Raw genomic sequence first — 22,641 nt, forward strand, 5'->3', positions numbered from 1 at the left:
AATGGCACTGTACCTGCATGTCCGCACGGGGCATTTTGTGGAAGAGACACACTCAAGGGGCCAAGGAGCCACATGTGGCTCGCGATTGGAGGTTTGCCGACCACTGCCTTAGATCATTACTCTGGTCCATATTCTTATAATTCCTTAGGTCTGTTAGGGGTTGGGGGTGGAAAAGATGTCCAATCACACTGATTTCAAATTCTTCTGCTTGACTTTCTAGGTCTTCCATAGCCAGAACCCACTTTACCTAGCCAGTACTCCCCTGCTCTAGTAAGATCAAGTTCACTTCCCTGCAAATAGGTCATGCTCCTTACCACTTCAGTAGTCTGTCCTTGCAAGCGTTTCTCTCTCCTAAACTTTCCTATCTAACCATTCATCTATTTTTTAAATTCCTGAAATCTTTAGTCTAAATGTCTCATAATACCTATTCATTTTACTGTTTTAGTCTTAACCATTGTTTCAAGGATATTAGTGTTCATATTTACAAATTACATATACTTCTAGAAGAGTCCATTTATGGTTCTATAATACTCCCTACAGCAAATGGACTAGTGTTGTCCAGGGTAAATACTAATTTAACCCAGCATTCCAATTATTTATTTCTATTAAACCTTCCCAATTTACAGTCACTACCATTTGCCTGGATTACTTTGTTGAATTATCAATAAATAATTTATTAATGTTTTTCAAACTTAAGTCATCCTTTGGTTAAGTATAAAAAAGCCACGGAGCCTCGCATGCTAGTCAGGATTGGTGAATGGTTCAACTTTATGCTCAAATTTTCCCTATTTCCAAACACACAAATATTGCCTAGGTTGTGGTGAAGGGAGTTTGAAAAATCGTTGCCTAGTTTTCCAAATGCAGAAAAACGCAAGGGCCTTATCTCTTAAATTTGTGAACCTAGAACTTTCAATTACACGTTTACAACTTTGTTCATGTGGCACAATCTGCCAATTTATTTTGTTAGGCTTACTTTTACCATCTTGCATTCTGATCTTACCGGATGTACGTTAAACTTTAAAAATATTTATTCAAATGTTTCCAGAGATATTCGAAAGCTGTTTTAAGACCGGAGTTAAAAGAGGTGTCACTGGATCCCGCGGGAAGAAAGTGAGGGGGTGGCCGCAGGGGCGTCTGCTTTCGGGTCCGGGCCCGCCTCCTAGCGCCGCGGAGACAGAGGGGGCGGGATTCGCAGGAAATAAATGAGTTATTCAGGAAAAAAAAAAAGGTGTCAGTGGAGTTACTACTCAAAACTCTTAAGGTTTTGTTCTTAAGTTCTTTTCAGCCGTTATGACAAACCAGCTTTCCACAAGCACTTCTCATTTTCACCTCAAAACAATGCGCCAAACTCTTTAAACCGCAAAAGCGTGCTCACTTCCAGGGTCCATGCAGTTTCTTATATCCACAATAAGGACTTCGTGTTTCCAGCCCCCCGCACTGGTTTTGCGGGAGGAAGAACACTTTTCCACCTTTTCTGCGAAATCCTCCGTTGGGAGGCAAGCGCGACGAACCGTTCCAGTGTGACGTCCGCTCGCCCACCCGCCCGCGCCAGCCAATGCACGCCGGGCTCCGGCCTGGGGGGCCCGGCCTGGGGGACTCCTAAGTCTGTCACCGGAGTTGAGAAGGAACGTGGCTGTAAACCCCCAGGCCGAACCAGTGGCTTGGCCGGGGCGTCTTCCCACAGGAAGACACACAAAGCGGGGTGCGGAAACGAAAGCCTCCAGGTGGAATGGCGGGCCCAGGCGAGGAAGGCGACTCAAGTTCGCCGGATACTTCCCTGGGTCCTCATTGCGCAGGCTCTCAGTGGGCCGCGGGACGGGACTTCCGGTAGAACGACATTTCCGGTAGGGGCGGGGCTTCCGTTCGAGCCGGGGGCGGCGGTGCCGGGTCTGTAAATCCTAATTCCTCACAGCACGTGGCGAGCTTTGGGCGTAGGGGTTACAGAACGGCTTGCGAGGCGGGCGACCTCGGAGAGGCCGTGAGTTGGACCGACCTCGGGTGGCGCTGAAGCCCTGCGCGTTCCGTCATGGACTACCGGCGGCTGCTGATGAGTCGGGTAGTTCCCGGGCAGTTCGACGACGCGGACGCCTCCGACAGGTAGAAGGCGGTTAAATACACCGACTTTGTTGGGATTTTGCTCTCTCTGCCGCCGCCGGTCCTTGAGGAAATTAACACTGGTTTAGAGGGAGACTGGTGGTTCCTCACTCTGGGGCTCTCTTCCCAGCCTTTGGCGTCTTTCTCCATCCCAGCCCTGACTTTCGTCCCAGTTTATGGCAGAGTTCACGAAAGCCACTTGTCAGTGGAGTCCAGGGTTCCCAGGTTGGTTGGCATTGCTGAGAGGCCAAGTTGGGCATAGCGATTGGGAAACAGGTTTTGCGCCTTAACTTCATTCAGCCTTTAAAAATGGTTTTTACTTTATGTTTACAGTAAGGCGAGCACCTGATATGTGCCAGGTTCTGTCCTCAGCGCTGGAGGTAGTGATGAATAAGACAAACTGAGTCTCTGTCATTGAATTTTACATTCTACTTGAGAGGGGGAGCAGACAATTAAGTACAAAGAGGTCTTTTTTAAAAAACAGATAATTATATATACTATGCAAATAATTTAAATCAGTTGATAGACTAAGTTATGATTTGGTTAAGGAGAGGTTAAGTCCAGATCTGACCTACAAGAATGAGTTAATTTCAGGAAGAGGAGAGAGAACAGCCATTCAGGAAGAGGGGACAGCAAGTGCTAAGTCCCCAGGGTGGGATCCCTCCTGGCTGTGAAAGGAAGATCTATCTAGGCCATTGTGCTTAGAGCACAGCAGAGGTAGTTGAGAAGATTGGTAGATAATGATATAGAAGTGAAAAGGGGTCAGATCATATAAAGCAAGCATGTCAAACTCAAAGGCTTAAGTTTATGTGGGCCACAAAAAAACAAAAACTTTAATTTTCATAGAAACGAAGGTTTATTTCGATAGAGACATGCTGAATACAAAGGGCTGAGATAAATGAGTAATCCTATTTAATAAAAGCCTAATATGCTAAGTGTCTGGTTGTCCGTCCAACCACTCAAAGGAAAATATGCTAATGATATGCTAAGGGTGCTCAACTGCTCGCTATGACGTGCACTGACCACCAGGGGGCAGACACTCAACGCAGAAGCTGCCCCGTGGTGGTCAGTGCACTCCCACAGGGGGAGGGCCGCTCAGTCAGAAGCCAGGCTCATGCTTGGCTAGCACAGCGCGGTGGTGGGAGCCGGACATCCCCCAAGAGCTCCCAGACTGAGAAGGCGCTGGCCGGGCTGAGCCCCCCCCCCCCCCCCCCCCCCCGCCTCCCCAGTGTACGAATTTTGTGCACCGGGCCTCTAGTTGTTAAAATAATAGAACATTTTAATAAAAATTAATTTTTCCTTGAACGTTAACTTACCAGACACTGATGTTTTATTTTGATTTAATGGTGCTTAAATGGTGCTCCTGCGTGTAATAAGCATAACACAAATAAACCTATTTTTCTTGTTCTCCGAAAGCGAAATACTTGCTGTTGCGCACACCAAATAAGTCAGTCCAAGACTAATGACGTGGCAATCAGCTGCTAAAATATTTGCTGCTAGTATTAGTGGAGAGAAATGGTGCTTCTGCGCGTAAGGCATGTAAGGGAAATGAATGCAACACGATTCTAGTACTCAGTCATTAGTGAATGTTGTAGTTCATTATTAATAATTATGTATATCAGGATGTTGTAAAAAGTAAGTTATGAAATTTTAATTAAAATGTTTCTTACCGTTATATTGGCTGGGCTGCACAAATATTCGTTGTGGGCCACGTGCTGCCCGTGGGCCACAAGTTTGACATGCTTGATGTAGAGCCCTACAAGTGATGGTTAGGAGTTGAGATATTCTAGGGCTTAGAAAGCCATACAGGGATGCTAGCAGGGGAATGATGTAATCTGATTTGACTTAAAGGAATCACTTTGCTATGGAGAAGATGGTTTTGGAATGCAGAGTGGAAGCAGTACAAACGTAATAAAAATAATTCAGTTCAGAGATGATGGACATTTAGAGATAAGGTCATAGAGATATTTTGCAGATGGAAGTGACGATTTGGTGGTAGATTGGATGTGGAATATGAAGCAAAAGTTATTAAGGATAACTTTCACATAAAGCAAAATGAAACTATTTTAGAATTTCAACAAAATGGTTTTTACTTTGTTTACAGTAAGGCTTCATTGCATGTAAATTTTCTTAATTGTAGATTTTTTCAGTAAGTATATGTTGATCACTTTCTATGTGTCAGATCTAGTGTTAGTTGGTAGGGATACATTGGTGTAAACTACTCTGACACCGAGATTGCACTCTAGGAGGGAAAACATTAAAAAATTAGACAAATGGCTGGTCCAGCCTGGCTCAGTGGTTGAGCAGCGACCTATGAACCAGGAGGTCACGGTTGGATTCCAGGTCGGGGCACATGCCTGGGTTGTGGGCTTGATCCCCAATAGGAGGCAGCCGATCAATGATTCTCATCATTGATATTTCTGTCTCCCTTCCTCTCTGAAATCAAGAAAAATATATATTTTAAAAAATTAGACAAAAGATTTGGATTAGAATTGGGTAAGTAGTACAAAGGAGAAATGGGTGAATAATACGGAAGACTTCCCTGAGCAAGTGATAGTAAACTAATGCTGTAAGGATAAGTAGGATTTAGCTAGAGAATTGAGAAAGACATTCCAGATTTATGTTTACACATAAGCATACTAAAGGCCCAAGGGAAGAAGTTAAGGGGAAATATCTATCACTGGATATTATAAAGGTAAACCAATGGATTCTGTCCACCACCTTCCTCTTTCCCTACCCCAGTGATTTTGGCAATTTCTGGAGACATTTTTGTTTGTCACAACTGGGGATGGTGCTGCACTAGTGGCATCTGGTGGGTAGAGGCCAGAGATGCTGCCAACAATCCTATGAGGCACAAAACAATTTCCCACAACAAAGAATTGTCCAGCCAAGGTTGAGAAGCCCCAGTACTATTGAAGGTATAACTTTAACATGCCACTCTAGGTTATTAGCAAATGAAGGGCAACTTATGGATTACTAGAGGCCTGGTGCACGAAATTTGTGCACTGAGGGGCTGTCCCTCAGCCCAGACTGCACCATCTTCAATCTGGGACATCCCTCTCACAATCTGGGACTGCTGGCTCCCAACTGCTTGCCTGCTTGCCTGCCTGATTGCCCCTAACCGCTTCTACCTGCCAGCCTGATCACCCCCTAACCGCTCCCCTGCTGGCCTGATGAACACCTAACTGCTGGCCTGATCGCCCCCAACTGCCCTCCCCTGCTGGCCTGATCTCACCCCCAACTGCCCTCCCCTGCCAGCCTGGTCGCCTCCAATTGCCCTCTCCTGCAAGCCTGGTTCCCCCCCCCCCCCAACTGCCCTCCCCTGCCAGCCAGATCTCGCCCCCAACTGCCATTCCCTGCCAGCCTGATCACCCCTAACTGCCCTCCCCTGCCGGCCTGATCACTCCCAACTGCCCTCCTCTGCCAGCCAATTTGGTTCTGAAGGTCGGTTCCTATGCCAGTCAGCGTCAAAAGCTCTGCCTCCTAGGTAGCCATTGGCTCCTCACAGTTCACGAGGATTTGGTTTTGATTGGTCGGTTTCTATGCCAGTCAGCGTCTCTGGGCCTATCAACAGGGCCTGATCAGAAAGGCGGGGCTGATCAGCAGCCCCGGTGGAGGCCTGGAGAGAAATGGAGGCGCAGCTGCTGGCCAGGCCCGGAGAAAAAGAGAGGCAAGTGCTGATCAACAGCTGCCAGAGAGACTACGGATCAGACCCTGCTTCTCTCTTCAGGCCTCTCTCCAGGCCTGATTTGCAGCCCCCTCAGCAGTCAGTGCTGGGTCACCGAGACTGCAGCCGCAGTAGTCAGTGCTGGGTCGCCACGGCAACCCAGCGCTGACTGCAGGACTGACTTCTGGTTGGTTGAGCTTCCGGTCATTATGGATGTGACGGACCCAGGGTTTTTATATATTAGGATGTTTATGAAATCCTAGTAAATAGTAGGTGTTTAATGATTATTTGTTCCATAAAGATTTGGAGCCCTGTAAACCATGGTTAATAAATAACTCAGGATTGATAATCTGAATTTACTTAAACTCACATCTGACTTTTTAAGCTGGTAGTGCATATTATCAATTGTTTTATATGGTTTCTGTCCTCATTCTTTACATGAAAGGTCAAAACTGGTAGTACCTCTGTAAAATCTGATGTTCAGACATGTTTTGTTTGGTAGACACAGTGTTTTGGTAAATTGAACTTGCCATTTAAGAGGGAGATTTTACACAAAAATCCATATTCCTGGTTTCTCTTGAAAAACTAAGAAGGTATGTAACACTGGGTCTGAATTCTCACTTGACAAAAACAAACCCTATTAGTTGTGCTTTCTTTACTCTGGGCATGTTCTCTGGGTTTGACAATCCCTTCTGTGTAATTATATCAAGCCTACTTTCTTATTTGTGGTTCTTATATTCACCATTCCTCCCCTTCATGAACAATGGTGATTTGAAGTTCTTTGTGTAACATAATTCTTGAATACAGCTTTTGATGCAAAGTGGTATTGAGTTCAAGGTAAAGCTGCTTTAGACTTATTCCCAAGTTTTGTCAGAAAGCTTTTTTTTTTACCCTCTCTTAAAGCAGCTCTGTAAGTAGTTTTCCTAGTCATGTTTGGAGTATTTATCAGAGCCAGTTCTTTCAGCAGAGAAGTTAGCAGTATAAATTCTAACTTAGGCAGAGGTAGATTTAACACCTGATGTACTTCTTTAGTAGGGCCTAGAGAATATGCAAACAACTGGGACAGAACTCTGAAAAACAGAAGATCTTGGTACTAAAATTATGTTAATTGGCAGATATATTGTAAGGGAACCTTTTGGTTTTATTGTTACATATTTAGTCCATTATGTTGTAAATAAATACATATATAAGTCTAATTAGAGTGTTTAAATATACTAAAATATTGTTACTTCTAGTGAAAACATTGATTTGAAGACAATCAAAGAGGGAGATGGCATTCCATTTGAAGACTTTCAAAATAATGTGAATGAGAAGATGGATGAAGATGAGATAGAAGATGAGGAAGAAGAGGAGGAGGATTATGATGATGATGATGATTGGGACTGGGATGATGGAGTTGGAAAACTCACCAAGTGTTATATCTCGAATGGAGGGAGTAACCCACAGGTATTTTATAAATGATTCTATAAATCTTTATGTTGTCTGCTTATGTCTTTTTACTTATTTTTTTGAGGGTCTACTGTTTTTTAAAAATGGAATTTATTGGGGTGACATTGGTTAATAAAATTATATAGGTTTCAGGTATATGATTCTACAGTACATCATCTGTATATTGGATTGTGTATTCACCATCCCTAGTCTTTCATGTCTTCTTCCAATACAATTAATTCCCCTTTTATCCTCTTCTACCTCTCCCAACTCCCCTTTCCCTTTGGCCAGTTGTCGGCAAACTCATTAGTCAACAGAGCCAAATATCAACAGTACAACAGTTGAAATTTCTTTTGAGAGCCCAATTTTTTCAACTTAAACTTCTTCTAACGCCACTTCTTCAAAATAGACTCGCCCAGGCCATGGTATTTTGTGGAAGAGCCACACTCAAGGGGCTAAAGAGCTGCATGTGGCTCGCGAGCCGCAGTTTGCCGACCACGGCCTTTGGCAATCACTATACTTTTAATTGTGTCTATGAGTTTTTTTCCTTTGCTTAATTCCTTCACCTTTTTCACCTAGCCTCCCAACCTCCCTCCCTTCTGACAGATACCAGTCTGTTCTCTTACCTATGAGTCTGCATTTATTTTGTTTATTAGATTCCACATATAAGTGAAATCATATGGTATTTGTCTTTTTCTGACTGCTTATTTTACTTAGCATAATACTTTCCAGGTCCATCCATGCTATCACAAAAGATAAGATTTCCTCCTTTTTTTAACCCTACCAGACCTGAGTCCCTGAACCTAACTGTCCCCTATACCTAGGCTCCTGAGCATTAAAGAGAAAAAAATCAACATGATATAGAAAAATGTTAGTTACATGCAAACAAGTGGTTAGAATAAGATGGAACTTGGAGACATTGTAGAAAATAGGTACTAGGCAAAGTACAGAAAATTAGGTAAAGCAGTATAGCGGCCGATTCAGAATTTACCGAAAAATCGGTACAGCGGTCTGGTAGCCTTAAGGCTAGGTTGTATTCCATTGTGTAAATGTACCACAGCTTCTTTATCCATTCATCTACTAATGGGCACTTAGGCTGCTTCCAAATCTTGGCTTTTGTAAAAGTAGCACTGCAATGAACATATGGGTGCATATATTTTTTCAAATTAGTATTTCGAGTTTCTTTGGATATATTCCCAGAAGTGGAATTACTGGGTCATAAGACACTTCCATTTTTATTTTTTTGAGGAAACTCTATACTGTTTTCCACAGTGGCTGCACCAATCCCACCAACAAACAGTACATGAGGGTTCTCTTTCCTCCACGTCCTCGCCAACACTTATTGTTTGTTGATTTATTGGTATTAGCCATGTTGACAGATGTGAGGTAATTTCTCATTGTGGTTTTAATTTGATTTCTCCAATGATTAGTGACATTGAGCATCTTTTCATATGTCTATTGGTCATTTGTCCTCTTTGGAGAAGTGTCTATTAGGACTTTTGGCCATTTTTTAATTGGATTGTTTGTTTGTTTTGGTGTTGAGTTTATAAGTTCTTTATAAATATTGGGTATTAACCCCTTATCAAATGTATCATTGGCAAATATGTTCTCCCATTCATTGGGTTGTCTTTTCATTTTGTTGATGGTTTCCTTGCTGTGCAAAAACTTTTTAGTTTGAGGTCCCATTTATTTATTTGTTCATTTGTTTCCCTTGCCCAAGGAGATATATCAGAAACAATATTGTTATGAGAAATGTCTGAGATATTACTGCCTATGTTTCTTCTAATATTTTTATGATTTTAAGTCTTACATTTAAGTCTTTATTACATTTTGAATTTATTCTTTTTAAAAAAATATATTTTATTGATTTTTTTATAGAGAGGAAGGGAGAGGGAAAGAGAGTTAGAAACATCAATGACAGAGAAACACTAGATCAGCTACCTCCTGCCCACCCCCTACTGGGGATGTGCCCGCAACCAAGGTACATGCCCTTGACTGGAATCGAACCTGGGACCCCTCAGTCCGCAGGCCAATGCTCTATCCACTGAGCCAAACTGATTAGGGCTGAATTTATTCTTGTGTGTGGTGTAAGGTGGTCTAGTTTCTTTTTTTTGCATATTATCTGTCCATTGTATGTCCTTGTCTTCTTTTTCAAATATTAATTGACCATAAAGGTATGGGTTTATTTCTGGGCTCTCTGTTCTATCTATATATCTATATGTCTGTTTTTATGTCAGTACCATGCTGTTTTGATTCCTATAGCCTTTTAGAATATTTTGATAACAGGTAGTGTGATCCCTCCAACTTTGTTCTTCTTTTTCAAGAATGCTGTGGCTATTCGGGGTCTTTGTGGTTCCATATAAATTTTTGAAATATTTGTTCTAGTTCTGTGAAATATATGCCATTGGTATCTTGATAGAAATTATGTTGAATCTGCAGACTGCTTTGGATAGTGTGGACATTTTAATGATTTTAATTCTTCATATCTATGATTATGGTATATGCTTACACATATTTGTGTCTTCTTCAGTTTCTTTCGTCAGTGTCTTATAATTTTCTGAATACAGGTCTTTTAAATCGTTGGTTAAATTTATTCCAAGGTATTTTTTTTTAATGCACTTCTAAATGGAATTGTTTTCTTAGTTTTCTTCTCTGATAGTTAAGTGTTGATGTATAAAAATATAACTGATTTCTGAATATTTATTTTGTATCTTGCTACTTTACTGAGTTTATTTATTAGTTCCAGTAGTCTTTTGGTGAAATGTTTAGGGTTCTCTATATATAGTATCATGTCATATGCAAATAATGACAGTTTTACTTTTTCCTTTTCAATGTGGATGCCTTTTATTTTTTTCTTCTTGTGTGGTTGCTGTCACTAGGACTTCCAGTACCATCCAAATATATAAAAGCCTAAGCGACCAAACAATCTAACGACTGGTCAACCAGTCGCTATGACGTGCACTGACCACCAGGGGACAGATGCTCAATACACAGGATCAGGCTCCCTCCTATCTGGATTGGGCCTGCAGGGATTGGGCTGAAACTGGCTATCTGACATCCCCGAGGGGTCCTGGATTGCGAGAGAGCACAGGCCAGGCTGAGGGATCCCACGGTGCACAAATCCATGCACTGGGCCTCTAGTGTTGAATAAGAGTGGTAAAAGCGGACATCCCTGTCTTTTTCCTTATGTTAAGGGAAATGCTTGTAATTTTTACCCATTGAGTATGATGTTGGCTGTGGGTTTGTCATACATATATGGCCTTTATTATGCTGAGGTAAATGCCCTCTATTCCCACTTTTCTGAGAGTTTTTATAATATATGGGTGCTGGATTTATAAAATGTTTTTTCTGCATTTCTTGATATGGTCATGTGATTTTTACCCTTCCTTTTGTTTATGTGATGTATCACATATATTGATTTGTGGATATTTTACCAACCTTGCATCCCTGGAATAAATCCCACTCCATCTTGCTGGGTGATCTTTTTCATGTATTGTTGGGTCTGGTCTGATAATACTTTGTTGAGGATTTTAGCATCTATATTCATCAGGAATATTGGCCTGTAATTTTCTTTCCTTGTAGTGACTTTTTGTGGTTTTAGAATTAGGATAATACTAGCCTGATAAATTGAACTTGGGAGTCTTCCCTCCTTTTGAAGTTTTTGGAATAGTTTGAGAAGGATGGGTGTTAGTTCCTCTTTGAATGTTTGGTAAAATTTTCCTGTGAAGCCATCTGGTCCAGGACTTTTCTTTGTTGGGAGTTTTTTGATTACTGCTTTAATTTCATTATTTATTCAGATTTCCTGATTCTTCCTGATTCAGTTTTGGAAGATTTTATGTTTCTAGAAATTTATCAATTTCATGCAGATTGTCCAATTTGTTGGCATATAGTTGTTCATAGTATTTTCTTACAATCCTTTGTATTTCTGTGGTGACAGTTTTTATTTCTCTTTCCTATGTGATTTTATTTATTTGGGACCTCTCTTTTTTTCTTGATCAGTCTGGTTAAAGGTTTGTCAATCTTGTTTATCTTTTCAGAGAACCAGCTCTTGATTTCATGGGTATTTTGTATTGTTTTTTTAGTCTCTATGTCATTTATTTATTCTCTGATCTTTATTATTTCCTTCTATTTACTTTGGTCTTGTTTGTTGTTCTTTTTCTAGTTCTTTTAGATGTAGAGTTTATTGTTTATTTGAAAATTTTCTTGCTTCTTGAGGTAGGCCTGTAATGCTGTGAACTTCCCTCTCAGGACTGCTTTCACTGTGTCCAATAGATTTTCAGTTGTTGTATGTTGCTTTTCATTTGTCTCAAGGCAACTTTTTATTTCTTCCTTGATATCAGAGTTAACCTATTCATTGTTTCTTTAGTAATATGTTATTTTTCTTCCATGTATTTGTGTGTTTTTCAAGTGTTGTTTTTTTTCGTTTATTTTATTTTGATTGATTTCTAGTTTCATTATGGTCAGAGAAGATACTTGATATGATTTTCGTCTTCTTAAATTTACTGAGAATTGTTTTGTGTCCTAATCTAGTGTGTCATTTAAGGCAGCTGTTTCTTTGAGATTTTCTGTCTGGAAGACTCATGTCAATGGAGTGTTAAAATCTTAAATTACGGCTGTATTACTGTCAATCTCACTCTTTATGTCTCATCTCCCTTTATGTCTGCTTTATATATGTAGGTGCTCCTATGTTGGGTGCATAAATGTTTACAAGGATAATATTCTCTTTTTGGATTGTTTCCTTTATCATTATGTAGTGTCCTTTTTTATCTCTTAATTTATATATAGGTTTTGGTTGGTTGTGTGTTCATTTTTATTTGAATCCAGGAAGTTTTTAATTTCTTGCTTGATCTCATTGGTAACCCATCCTCTCTAATAAAATGGTAATATGCAAATTAACCATCACTCCGCTACATAAGCCACGCCCACCAGCCAATCAGGGCAAGTATGCAAATTAACCCAAACCAAAATGGCTACAGCCACAGAGAGCAAGGTTTCCCAGGTAACAGAGCAAGCCAAGCTTTCCATAGCCATTGCAGGCCTAAGCCTCCACTCAAGCTACAAAGTTTCAATTATAGAAGGTAAACAAATTGAAACAAATGGCGGCAGAATGGAGCTTGAGAGAGCAGGCCAGGGTTGCCGGCGGCAACAGGGGAAGCAAAGCTTTCCGCACACCCTGGCCGGGCTCACCCGCTTAAGGCTACAAAGTTTCAATTGTAGAAGGTGAATTAACTGCCACAGAAATGGCTGCCGCCCCGGAGGGAGCAGCAGGCTTGGCTCTGCTCCAGGCTACAAAGTTTCAATTGTAGAAGGAAAATAAATCCCAGATACCAGGGCCTCTGGTTGGGTTGCCAGGGGGCATGGCTGGCCTGCAAACCACCATAGGCCCCTCGCTCAGGCCGCCCCACGCCCCAAGGGAACCCCACCCTGATCCGGGACACCCTTCAGGGCAAACCAGCTGGCCCCCACCCCTGTACCAGGCCTCTATCCTATCTAATAAAAGAGTAATATACAGATTGATCATCACTGCAACACACAATATAGCTGCCCCCATGTGGTCAAAGATCCTGCCCCCATGTGGACACAAGATGGCCACTACAAGATGGCCAGCAGGGGAGGGCAGTTGGGAGGGACCAGGCTTGCAAGGGAGGGCAGTTGGAGGTGATCAACCCTGCAGTAGAGGGCAGTTAGGGGTGACCAGGCTGGCAGAGGAGGGAAGTTGGGGGCAAATAGGCTGGCAGGGGAGCAGTTAAGCATCAACTAGGCTGGCAGCGGAGTGGTTAGGGGGTGATCAGGCTGGCAGGCAGAAGCAGTTAGGGGCAATCAGGAAGGCAGGCAGGCAAGCAGTTGGGAGCCAGCAGTCCTGGATTGTGAGAGGGATGTCCGACTGCCCGTTTAGGCCCGATCCTGGTGGGATAGGGCCTAAACGGGCAGTCGGACATCCCTCCAGGAGTCCCAGATTGGAGAGGGTACAGGCTGGGCTGAGGGACAACCCCCCGCCGTGCACGAATTTCGTGCACCGGGCTTCTAGTTCATCTATAATAATCTATAATAATAAAAGCATAATATGCTAATTAGACTGGACGTCCTTCCAGACGACCTTCCGGACGAAGCTGGGCTGCGAGGGAAGCCCAGGTCCCAGATGCCTGCTGGTGGCCTGAGGGAAGCCCGGGTCCCGGGTGCCAGAGGGAAGCCGGGGCTGGCAGCCAGGGAAAGGAAGGCCTACTCTTGCACGAATTTCATGCATCGGGCCTCTAGCTGTTTAATAACATGCTATTTAGCCTCCATGTATTTAAGTGTTTTTGAATTTTTTTATTGTGGTTGATTTCTAACTTCATGCCATTGTGATCCGAGAAGATGCTTGGTGTTATATCATTCTTCTTCAATTTGTATAAACTTGTTTTGTGCCCTAACATGTGGTCTGTCTTTGAGAATGTTTTATGTGCGCTTGAGAAAAATGTATATTCTGTTGTTTTGGGGTGGAATGTTCTGTAAATATCAGTTAGATTCATCTCTGTTTCCTTGTTAATTTTTTGTCTGGAAGATCTATCCAGTGATGTCAGTGGGGTATTAAAGTCCCCTACTATGACTGTAGTGCTGTCACTTTCTCTCTTAAAGTCTGTGAAAAATTTTTTTATGTACGTGGTGCTTCTATATTGGGTGCATATATATATTATATATATATATAGATAGATAGATAGATAGATATATACACACACACATACATACACTAGAGGCCCAGTGCATGATTGAATCATGCACGTGTAGGGTCCCATACACGCTTTCGATCACGGGGATGATGCTGGGTGCCTGTCCGCTGGTGCACCAGGCGCCGGAGGCTTCTGAAAGGCCTGGTGCCTGAGCGGAAAGGCATCCAGCTCCCACACTTTTGCTTTTGATCGCGGGGAGCTGGGTGCCTGTCCGCCGGTGCACCAGGCCTTTCAGAAGCTTCCGGCGCGGCGAAGGCTTCTGAAAGGCCTGGTGCCTGAGTGGACAGGAACCCAGCTCCCACGCTTTCGCTTTCAATCGCTGGTGCACCAGGCCTTTCAGAAGCCTCCAGCGTGGCGGAGGCTTCTGAAAGGCCTGCTGCCTGAGCGGACAGGCACCCAGCTCCCACACTTTTGCTTTTGATTGCAGGGAGCTGGGTGCCTGTCCGCTGGTGCACCAGGCCGTGAGCTCGCTGCCCCAGAGTCCCCTTCTGTGCCGCAGCACAGCCATGGCGCAGACGCTGAGCTCGCGCCGCCGCTGGCGACGCGAGCTCAGCGTCCTGCCGGCCCAATCAGCTACCCCGGCCACCCCGAGTCCCGCCCCCCCCCCGTGCCTCCTGGCCAATTGTGGGCATAGCGAAGGTACGGTCAATTTGAATATTTGTCTATTATTAGGTAGGATATTATATATATATATATATATATATATATATATATATATATGCACCCAATATAGTCAAACACTGCAGCAGTTAAATATTTTATACACACACACACACACACACACACACACTCTCTCTCTCTCTCTCTCTCTCTCTCTCTCTGAGTGGCCAGATTATTATGATCGCTGAACGCATAATAATCTGGCCACTCAGTGTATGTGTGTGTGTTTGTTTGTATTAGAGGCCCGGTGCATGAATTCGTGCATGAGTGGAGTCGGGCCAGCCTGGGCAGGGGGAGGGGACATGGGTTGTTGGCCGGACTGCCTGCTGGTCGAACTCCTGGTTGAGGGGACAATTTGCATATTAGCCTTTCATTATATAGGATATACACTAAGTGGCCAGATTATTATGCGTTCAGAGATCATAATAATCTGGCCACTCAGTGTGTGTGTGTGTGTGTGTGTGTGTGTGTGTGTGTGTACATATATAAATATATATATACTAGTGGCCTGGTGCACGAAATTCGTGCATGGTGAGGGGGGGTGTCCCTCAGCCCGGCCTGCACCCTCTCCAATCTGGGACCCCTCAGGGGATGTCCGACTGCCAGTTTAGGTCAGACATCCCTCTTGCAATCTGGGACTGTTGACTCCTAACTGCTCACCTTCCTGCTTGCCTGATTGCCCCAACCACTCTGCCTGCCGGCCTGCTTGCCCCCAACTTCCCCCTCCCACCAGCCTTCTTGCCTCCAACTGCCCCCTTCCCCCGCCGGCCTACTGGCCTCCAACTGCCTTCCCCCCGCCGGCCTGCTCGCCCCCAACTGGCCCCCTCTGCTGGCCTGCTCACCCCCAACTGCTTCCCCCTGCCAGCCTGCTCGCCCCCAACTGGCCCCCCTGCCAGCCTGCTTGCCCCCAACTGCCCCCCTCACCGGCCTGATCACCCCCAACTGCTCTTCCCTCCTGGCCTGATTGTACCTGATCACCTCTGCCTCGGCCCTGCCACCATGGCTTTGTCCAGAAGGACGTCTGGAAGGTCTCCCGGTCTAATTAGCATATTACCTATTTAGTGGTATAGACTAGAAGCCCGGTACATGAAATTTGTGCACTTGGGGAGGGGTCCCACAGCCCGGCCTGAGCCCTTTTGAAGCCCGGGAACCCTCGACTGACCCAGCTTAGTGTCAGTCGGACATCCTTATAGCCATCAGTTGGACATCCTTAGTGCTGCCACGGAGGTGGGAGAGACTCTTGCTACCGCTGCTGTGCTCGCCAGCCGTGAGCCCAGTTTCTGGCTGAGCGGCGCTCCCCCTGTGGGAGTGCACTGACCACCAGGGGGCAGCTCCTGCATTGAGAGTCTGCCCCTTGGTGATCAGTGTGCATCATAGCGACTGTCATTTCGCCATTTGGTCAATTTGCATATTAGCCTTTTATTATTTAGGATATTATATTTTCTTGTTGAATCATTCTCTTTAGTATTATGAAGTGGCCTTCTTTGTCTCTTGTTATGGCCTTTGTTTTGAAATCTATTTTGTCTAATGTGAGTATTGCTACCCCAGCTTTTTTTCCTTTTCCATATCCATGGAATATATTTTTCTATCTCTTCACTCTCAGTCTGTGTGTGTCTTTTGTTCTGAGGTGGGTCTCTTGTAGACATCATATATATGGGTCATGTTTTCTTATCCATTTAGTTACCCTCTGTCTTTTGACTGGAGCATTTTAAGGTTATTATTGACTAGTGACCTGGTGCAGGAATTCATGCACATTGAAAGGAAATTAATTAGAAGAAATATTTTAATATTGCTAGTTGCCCTTTCTCTATAATAGAAGTGTCAACCAAATTCACGATCGACAATGACAGATGGAAGCACATGTGTGTGATTGGTGCCAGCGAGAGCTTTATATGTATTGCATATGCGCGAGTCAACTTAGCCTTTCATAGATATAGAATAAACTTGCTTAATTAGACCTGCTTTCTGATTTAGCTAAACTTTTTCCAGCCCAGTGAAGCACCCCAACTTCTCTTTCAGGTAATTGTCAGCAATACAGCAGTAAATATCAACACGAAGCTGATTAATGTAGATCATGCAGGGGAACAAAGGGTAAAATATTTAACTGCTGCAGTGTTTGACTATATTCTGTACAGTGAGAAAACCTGAAGTCATTTTCAATGTCCACCATTTCTTAACTTCTTTTCAGTCAAGTCAAGTTTCTAAACTTTCTAAATCTCTGTTTTCTGGCTAATGAAAAGAAAATAGGATTCCACCAAATCTCCTATCTACCTACTCCAGGACTTCTGTGAGGATCAAATGAGATGAGGCACAGGAAAACACTTCACAGATATTTGGCTACAGTGTGAAATGTTTCCACCTGGCTATAAAGCAAGTCATGTTCCTGGGCTGAAGAAACTGCAAGGAGGCTAGTCGCTAGGGAGAGGAAGCCAGGAGTTGCTATGTGATGTCATTACCCGGATGGTCGTACATTTAACATATTAGCCTTTTATATATATAGACTAGATGTCCGGTGCATGAAATTCGTGTACAGGGGAGAGGGTCCCCTCAGCCCAGCCTACACCCTCTCGCGATCCTGGACCACTCTCTCTTAACCACTCACCTGCCTGCCTGCCTGATCGCCCCTAACTGCCCCCGCCAGCCTGATCACCCCTAACTGCCTCTGCCTGCTGGCCTGATTGCCCCCAGCTACTCCCCCCTCCCCCGCATCAGCCTGGTCGCCCCACACAGCCTGCTGCTCAGTCGTTTGGTTGCCCCTCACTAATCTCCCTGCTGACCTGGTAGCCCCACGCAGCCTGCTGCTCGGTTGTTTGGTCGCCCCTCACTAACCCCCCTGCTGGGCTGGTTGCTCCATGCAGCCTGCTGCTCAGTCGTTTGGTCGCCCCTCACTAACCTCCCTGCTGACCTGGTAGCCCCACGCAGCCTGCTGCTCGGTTGTTTGGTCGCCCCTCACTAACCCCCCTGCCGGGCTGGTTGCTCCATGCAGCCTGCTGCTCAGTCGTTTGGTCGCCCCTCACTAACCTCCCTGCTGACCTGGTAGCCCCACGCAGCCTGCTGCTCGGTTGTTTGGTCGCCCCTCACTAACCCCCCCTGCCGGGCTGGTTGCTCCATGCAGCCTGCTGCTCAGTCGTTTGGTTGCCCCTCACTAGCCCCCCTGCCGGCCTGGTCTCCTCACACAGCCTGCTGCTTAGTCGTTTGGTCGCTCCTCACTAACCCCCCTGCCGGCCTGGTCTCCCCACGCAGCCTTTTGCTCAGTCGTTTGTTCATCCATCACTAACCCCCTTGCCTGCCTTGTCGCCCCACCCAGCCTGTTCAGTCGTCCATTCAGTTGCGATGGTTGCTTAGGCTTTTATATAGATAGATAGATAGGTATTTTTTTAAAATTTTATTTTATTGTTTAACCCTTTGCACTTGCTTGCTTTTTTCTCGATTCCTTTATTCTAATGCTAACCGTGTCCAGTCACACTCGACATCCGAGTGCAAAAGGTTAAAGTATTACACATAGTAGTACATATATCTTCTTTTTTACCCCATTGACCTTCCCCCAGTCTCCCCTACCCCCTGTCGCATGCCCTCATCCCATCCCCCCAGTGTCTTGTGTCCATTGGTTGTGCTTATATGCATGCATACAAGTCCTTCGGTTGACCTCTTTCCCCCTCTCCCCAACACTCCCCAGCCTTCCTGCTGTAATTTAACAGTCTGCTCGATGCTTTATTGCCTCAGTATCTATCTTTTTTGTTCATCAGGTTATAATGATCTTTATTTTCCATAAATGAGTGAGATCATGTGGTATTTATCTTTCTCCAAATGACTTATTTCACTAAGCATAATACTCTCCAGGTCCATCCATGGTGCTGCACATGGTGAGAATTCCTTCTTTTTTATAGCAGCATAGTATTCCATTGTGTAGATTTTTTACCATAGTTTTCTAATCCATTCATCTGCTGATGGGCATTTAGGCTGTTTCCAAATCTTAGCTATGGTGAATTGTGCTGCTATGAACATAGGGGTGCATATATCCTTTCTGATTGGTGTTTCTAGTTTCTTGGGATATATATGTTCCTAGAAGTGGGATTACTGGGTCAAATGGGAGTTCCATTTTTAGTTTTTTAGGAAACTCCATACTGTTCTCCACAGTGGCTGCACCAGTCTGCATTCCCACCAGCAGTGCACAAGGGTTCCTTTTTCTCCGCCCCCTCACCAGCACTTGTCGTTTGTTGATTTGTTGATGATTGCCATTCTGACAGGTGTGAGATGGTACCGCATTGTTGTTTTGATTTGCATCTCTCAGATAATTAGTGACTTTGAGCATGTTTTCATATGTCTCTTGGCCTTCCTTCTGTCTTCTTTCGAAAAGTTTCTATTTAGGTCCATCGCCCATTTTTTTATTGGATCATTTATCTTCCTTTTATTAAGTTGTATAAGCTCTCTGTAGATGTTGGAGATTAAACCTTTATCAGTGATAACATTTGCAAATATGTTCTCCCATACAGTGGGCTTTCTTGTTGTTTTGTTGATGGTTTCTTTTGCTGTAAAAAAGCTTTTTATTTTGATGTAGTCCCATTTGTTTATTTTCTCTTTAGTTTCCATTGCCCTAGGAGCAGTATCGGTGAAGAAATTGCTTCGGCATATGTTTGAGATTTCGCTGCCTGTGGATTCCTCTAGTATTTTATGGTTTCCTGTCCTACGTTTAAATCCTTTATCCATTTTGAGTTTATTTTTGTGTATGGTGTAAGATGGTGTTCTAGTTTCATTTTTTTGAATGTGTCTGTCCAATTATCCCAACACCATTTATTGAAGAGACTGTCTTGACTCCATTGTATGTTCATGCCTCCTTTGTCAAATATTAATTGAGCATAGTGGTTTGGGTCAATATCTGGGTACTCTATTCTATTCCATTGGTCTATATGTCTGTTCCTGTGCCAGTACCAGGCTGTTTTGAGAACAGTGGCTTTGTAATACAGCTTGAAATCTGGTATTGAGATGCCACCTACTTTATTCTTCTTTCTCAGGATTGCTGTGGCTATTTGGGGTCTTTTTTTATTCCAGATGAATTTTTGGAGAGTTCTTTCTAGGTCTGTGAAATATGCCGTTGGTATTTTAATGGGGAGTGCATTGAATCTATAGATTGCTTTGGTTAGTATGGACATTTTAATGATGTTGATTCTACCAATCCATGAACATGGTATGTTCTTCCATCTGTTTACGTCTTCCTCTATCTCTTTTTTCAGTGTCCTGTAGTTTTCCACATATAGGTCTTTTACTTCCTTAGTTAAGTTTTTTCTAGGTATCTTACTTTTTTTTTGGTGCCATGGTAAATGGGATTGCTTTTTTAGCCTCTCTTTCTGTAAGTTCACTATTGGTGTATAGAAATGGCATAGATTTCTTGGCTTTAATTTTGTATCCTGTTACACTGCCGAATTCATTTATTAAGTCTAATAGTTTTTTGATGGAGTCTTTAGGTTTTTTTAATGTATAATATGTCATCTGCGAATAAGGACAGTTTTACTTCTTCTTTTCCATTTTGGATGCCTTTTATTTCTTCTTCTTGTCTAATCGCAATGGCTAATACTTCCAGTACTCTGTCAAACAGGAGTGGTGAAAGTGGGCATCCCTATCTTGTTCCTGTTCTTAGGGGAAGTGGTTTTAGTTTTTGCCCATTGAGTATGATGTTTGCTGTGGGTTTGTCATATATGGCTCTTATTATGTTGAGGTATGATCCTTCTATTCCCACCTTGCTGAGAGTTTTTATCAAAAATGGGTGTTGGATTTTGTCAAATGCTTTTTCTGCATCAATTGATATGACTATGTGGTTTTTATCTCTCACTTTGTTTATGTGATGTATATCACGTTTATTGATTTGCAGATATTGTACCATCTTTGCATCCCTGGGATAAATCCTACTTGGTCATGGTGTATGATCTTTCTGATGTACTGCTGGATTCGATTTGCTAGAATTTTGTTGAGGATTTTGTCAGATAGATAGGTATTTATTTATTGTCATTTTAACCTTTTGCACTTGGATGTCGAGTGTGACTCGACACGGTTAGCATTAGAATAAAGGAATCAAGAAAAAAGCAAGCGAGTGCAAAGGGTTAATTTCCTTTGTGCCTATGATCCTCTCTCCTTTTCTTGTTCTTCTTAAAGCAGTCCCTTTAACATGTCTTGCTTTGCTGGTTTGGTGGTAATGTACTCCTTTAACGTTTTTTTGTTTGGAAAGCTTTTTATTTCACCTTTAATTTTAAATGATATCCTTGCTGTATACAGTAGTCTTGGATTTAGGCTCTTGCTTTTCATTACTTTGAGTATTTCATGCCACTCCCTTCTGGCCTGAAGTATTTCTATTGAGAAGTCAGTTGACATTTTAATGGGAACCTTCGTAGGTAATTTTATGTCTCTCTCTTGCTGCATTTAAGATTCTGTCTTTGACTTTAACATTTGCTATTTTAATTATGATGTGTTTAGGTGTGGTTCTCTTTGGGTTCCTCTTGATTGGGACTCTCTGTGCCTTCTGAACTTGTGTGACATTTTCCTTCACCAGGTTGGTGAAGTTTTCTGTCATTATTTCTTTAAACAGGTTCTCTTTTCCTTGCTCTCCCTCTTTCCCTTCTCGTATTCCTATAATGCAGATGCTGTTACATTTCATGGTGTCCCAGGGTTTCCTTCATCTGTCTTCCTGCTTTGTAATTCTTTTTTTTCCATTTGCTGCTCTAATTGTGTATTTAATTCTACCTTTTCTTCCAAATCGCTGATTCAATCCTCTGCTTCATCCAGTCTACTTTTAATACCTTCCAGTGTGTTCTTGATGTCAGATACATCATTCTTCTATCTCTTTGGTTCTTGTTCATGGTCTCTATTTTCCTTTTCATGCTGTTGTAATTTGCACTAAGTTCCTTAAGCATCTTTATTACCATTGCTTTGAACTCTATGTCTGATAGGTTGCTTGCCACTATTTCATATAGTTCTTTTTCTAGAGATTCCTTTTCTGTCACTTGGGGGTTGCTTCTTTGCTTCCTCATTGTAGATGTCTTTTTGTATTTGCTTCTGTGTATTAGATAGAACTGTTGTGCCCCCCAGTCTTTGTGGGCTGGCCTAATATAGAAAGTATCTTGAGGGGTCCAGTGCTGTGGTCTCTTGGTTCACCTGAGCTGGATGCTCTAAGAGTGCCCTTTGTGTGCGTTATTTGGGTTCTTCTGTTTTAATTGGGACTTGATTGTTGATGTCCTGTTTGTGGGAAGGATCTCCCCTCTGACTTGCTGCCAGTGAGGTTGGGGCTCACTGGATTTTTCTCTGATGTTGTTGAATCTGGTCCCTTGGTGTGTCTATCCTGGGTCTCCTGGAAGCTGCTCTAGTGCCAGTGAATGTGAGTCACTGTCCCTTTCTGGCCCTGGATAACCTAATTGAGGTCCAAGAGGTTGAAGCCCCTGGTAGTCCTGTGGTCAGGGACTCCTTATCCCAGTGGCTGGGTCTGCCTTGAGTCTCGTGCCTTGATTGTCTCTGTTCTGAGTTATACTCCCTTCCTCCATGGATCTGGTCCCCCAGGTGTCAGCTGCAGGTACTTGGGATTGGCGGTGGGGAATGCGCACAGTCCCCCTCTGGCGTGCGACTCCCTGTGAGGTCCTGGAGCCTGCTGGCAGGGGATTCACTGCTGGGGACTCACTATGTGGTTCTGGAGCCGTGGTGGGGTTGCTTACAAAGTCCCCGCTTGCATGCTACTCACTATGGGGTCCCGGAGCCCGTGGCAGATTTGGCGTGTGACTCTGCACCTCACTGCGGGGTCCTGGAGCCCGTGGTGGGGATCCTTTGCGAGGTCCCATTGGCATGAAGCTTATTGCACGGATCCGGGGTGGTGTCCATGGCTAGTCTGGGTGGTGGTGAGGCTGTGCTCCTGGCTGCTGCTGCTCCCCCCTTCAAGATGGTGGGGTAACCATGCCAAAGCCGCATCTACCCAGGGAGTGCCTGTGGCGGTAGCAGGGGCTCTTTGTCCAGAAGAACCTGATCCATGGCCCCTAAGACTCCTGCAAGATCTGTCTCTTAGACACACACACACACACACACACACACACACCACGCAAGTCTGCACAC

General features: G+C 43.8%; 1 protein-coding gene across 1 annotated transcript in view; it reads left to right on the forward strand.

Annotated features, from left to right (window-relative positions):
* Window positions 1-1,862: 1,862 nt before the first annotated feature.
* RIOK1 (RIO kinase 1) overlaps window positions 1,863-22,641 on the forward strand; it is a 44,381-nt gene continuing 23,602 nt past the window's right edge. The window contains exons 1-2 of the mRNA XM_079776843.1: window positions 1,863-2,097; window positions 6,997-7,207. Coding sequence (XP_079632969.1) covers window positions 2,027-2,097; window positions 6,997-7,207 — 282 coding nt within the window. The 5' untranslated portion in view covers window positions 1,863-2,026. The remainder of the gene's footprint in view (window positions 2,098-6,996; window positions 7,208-22,641) is intronic.

Source organism: Cnephaeus nilssonii (assembly GCF_951640355.1).
Source record: "Cnephaeus nilssonii genome assembly, chromosome: 7".
NCBI classification, from domain to species: Eukaryota; Metazoa; Chordata; class Mammalia; order Chiroptera; family Vespertilionidae; genus Cnephaeus; species Cnephaeus nilssonii.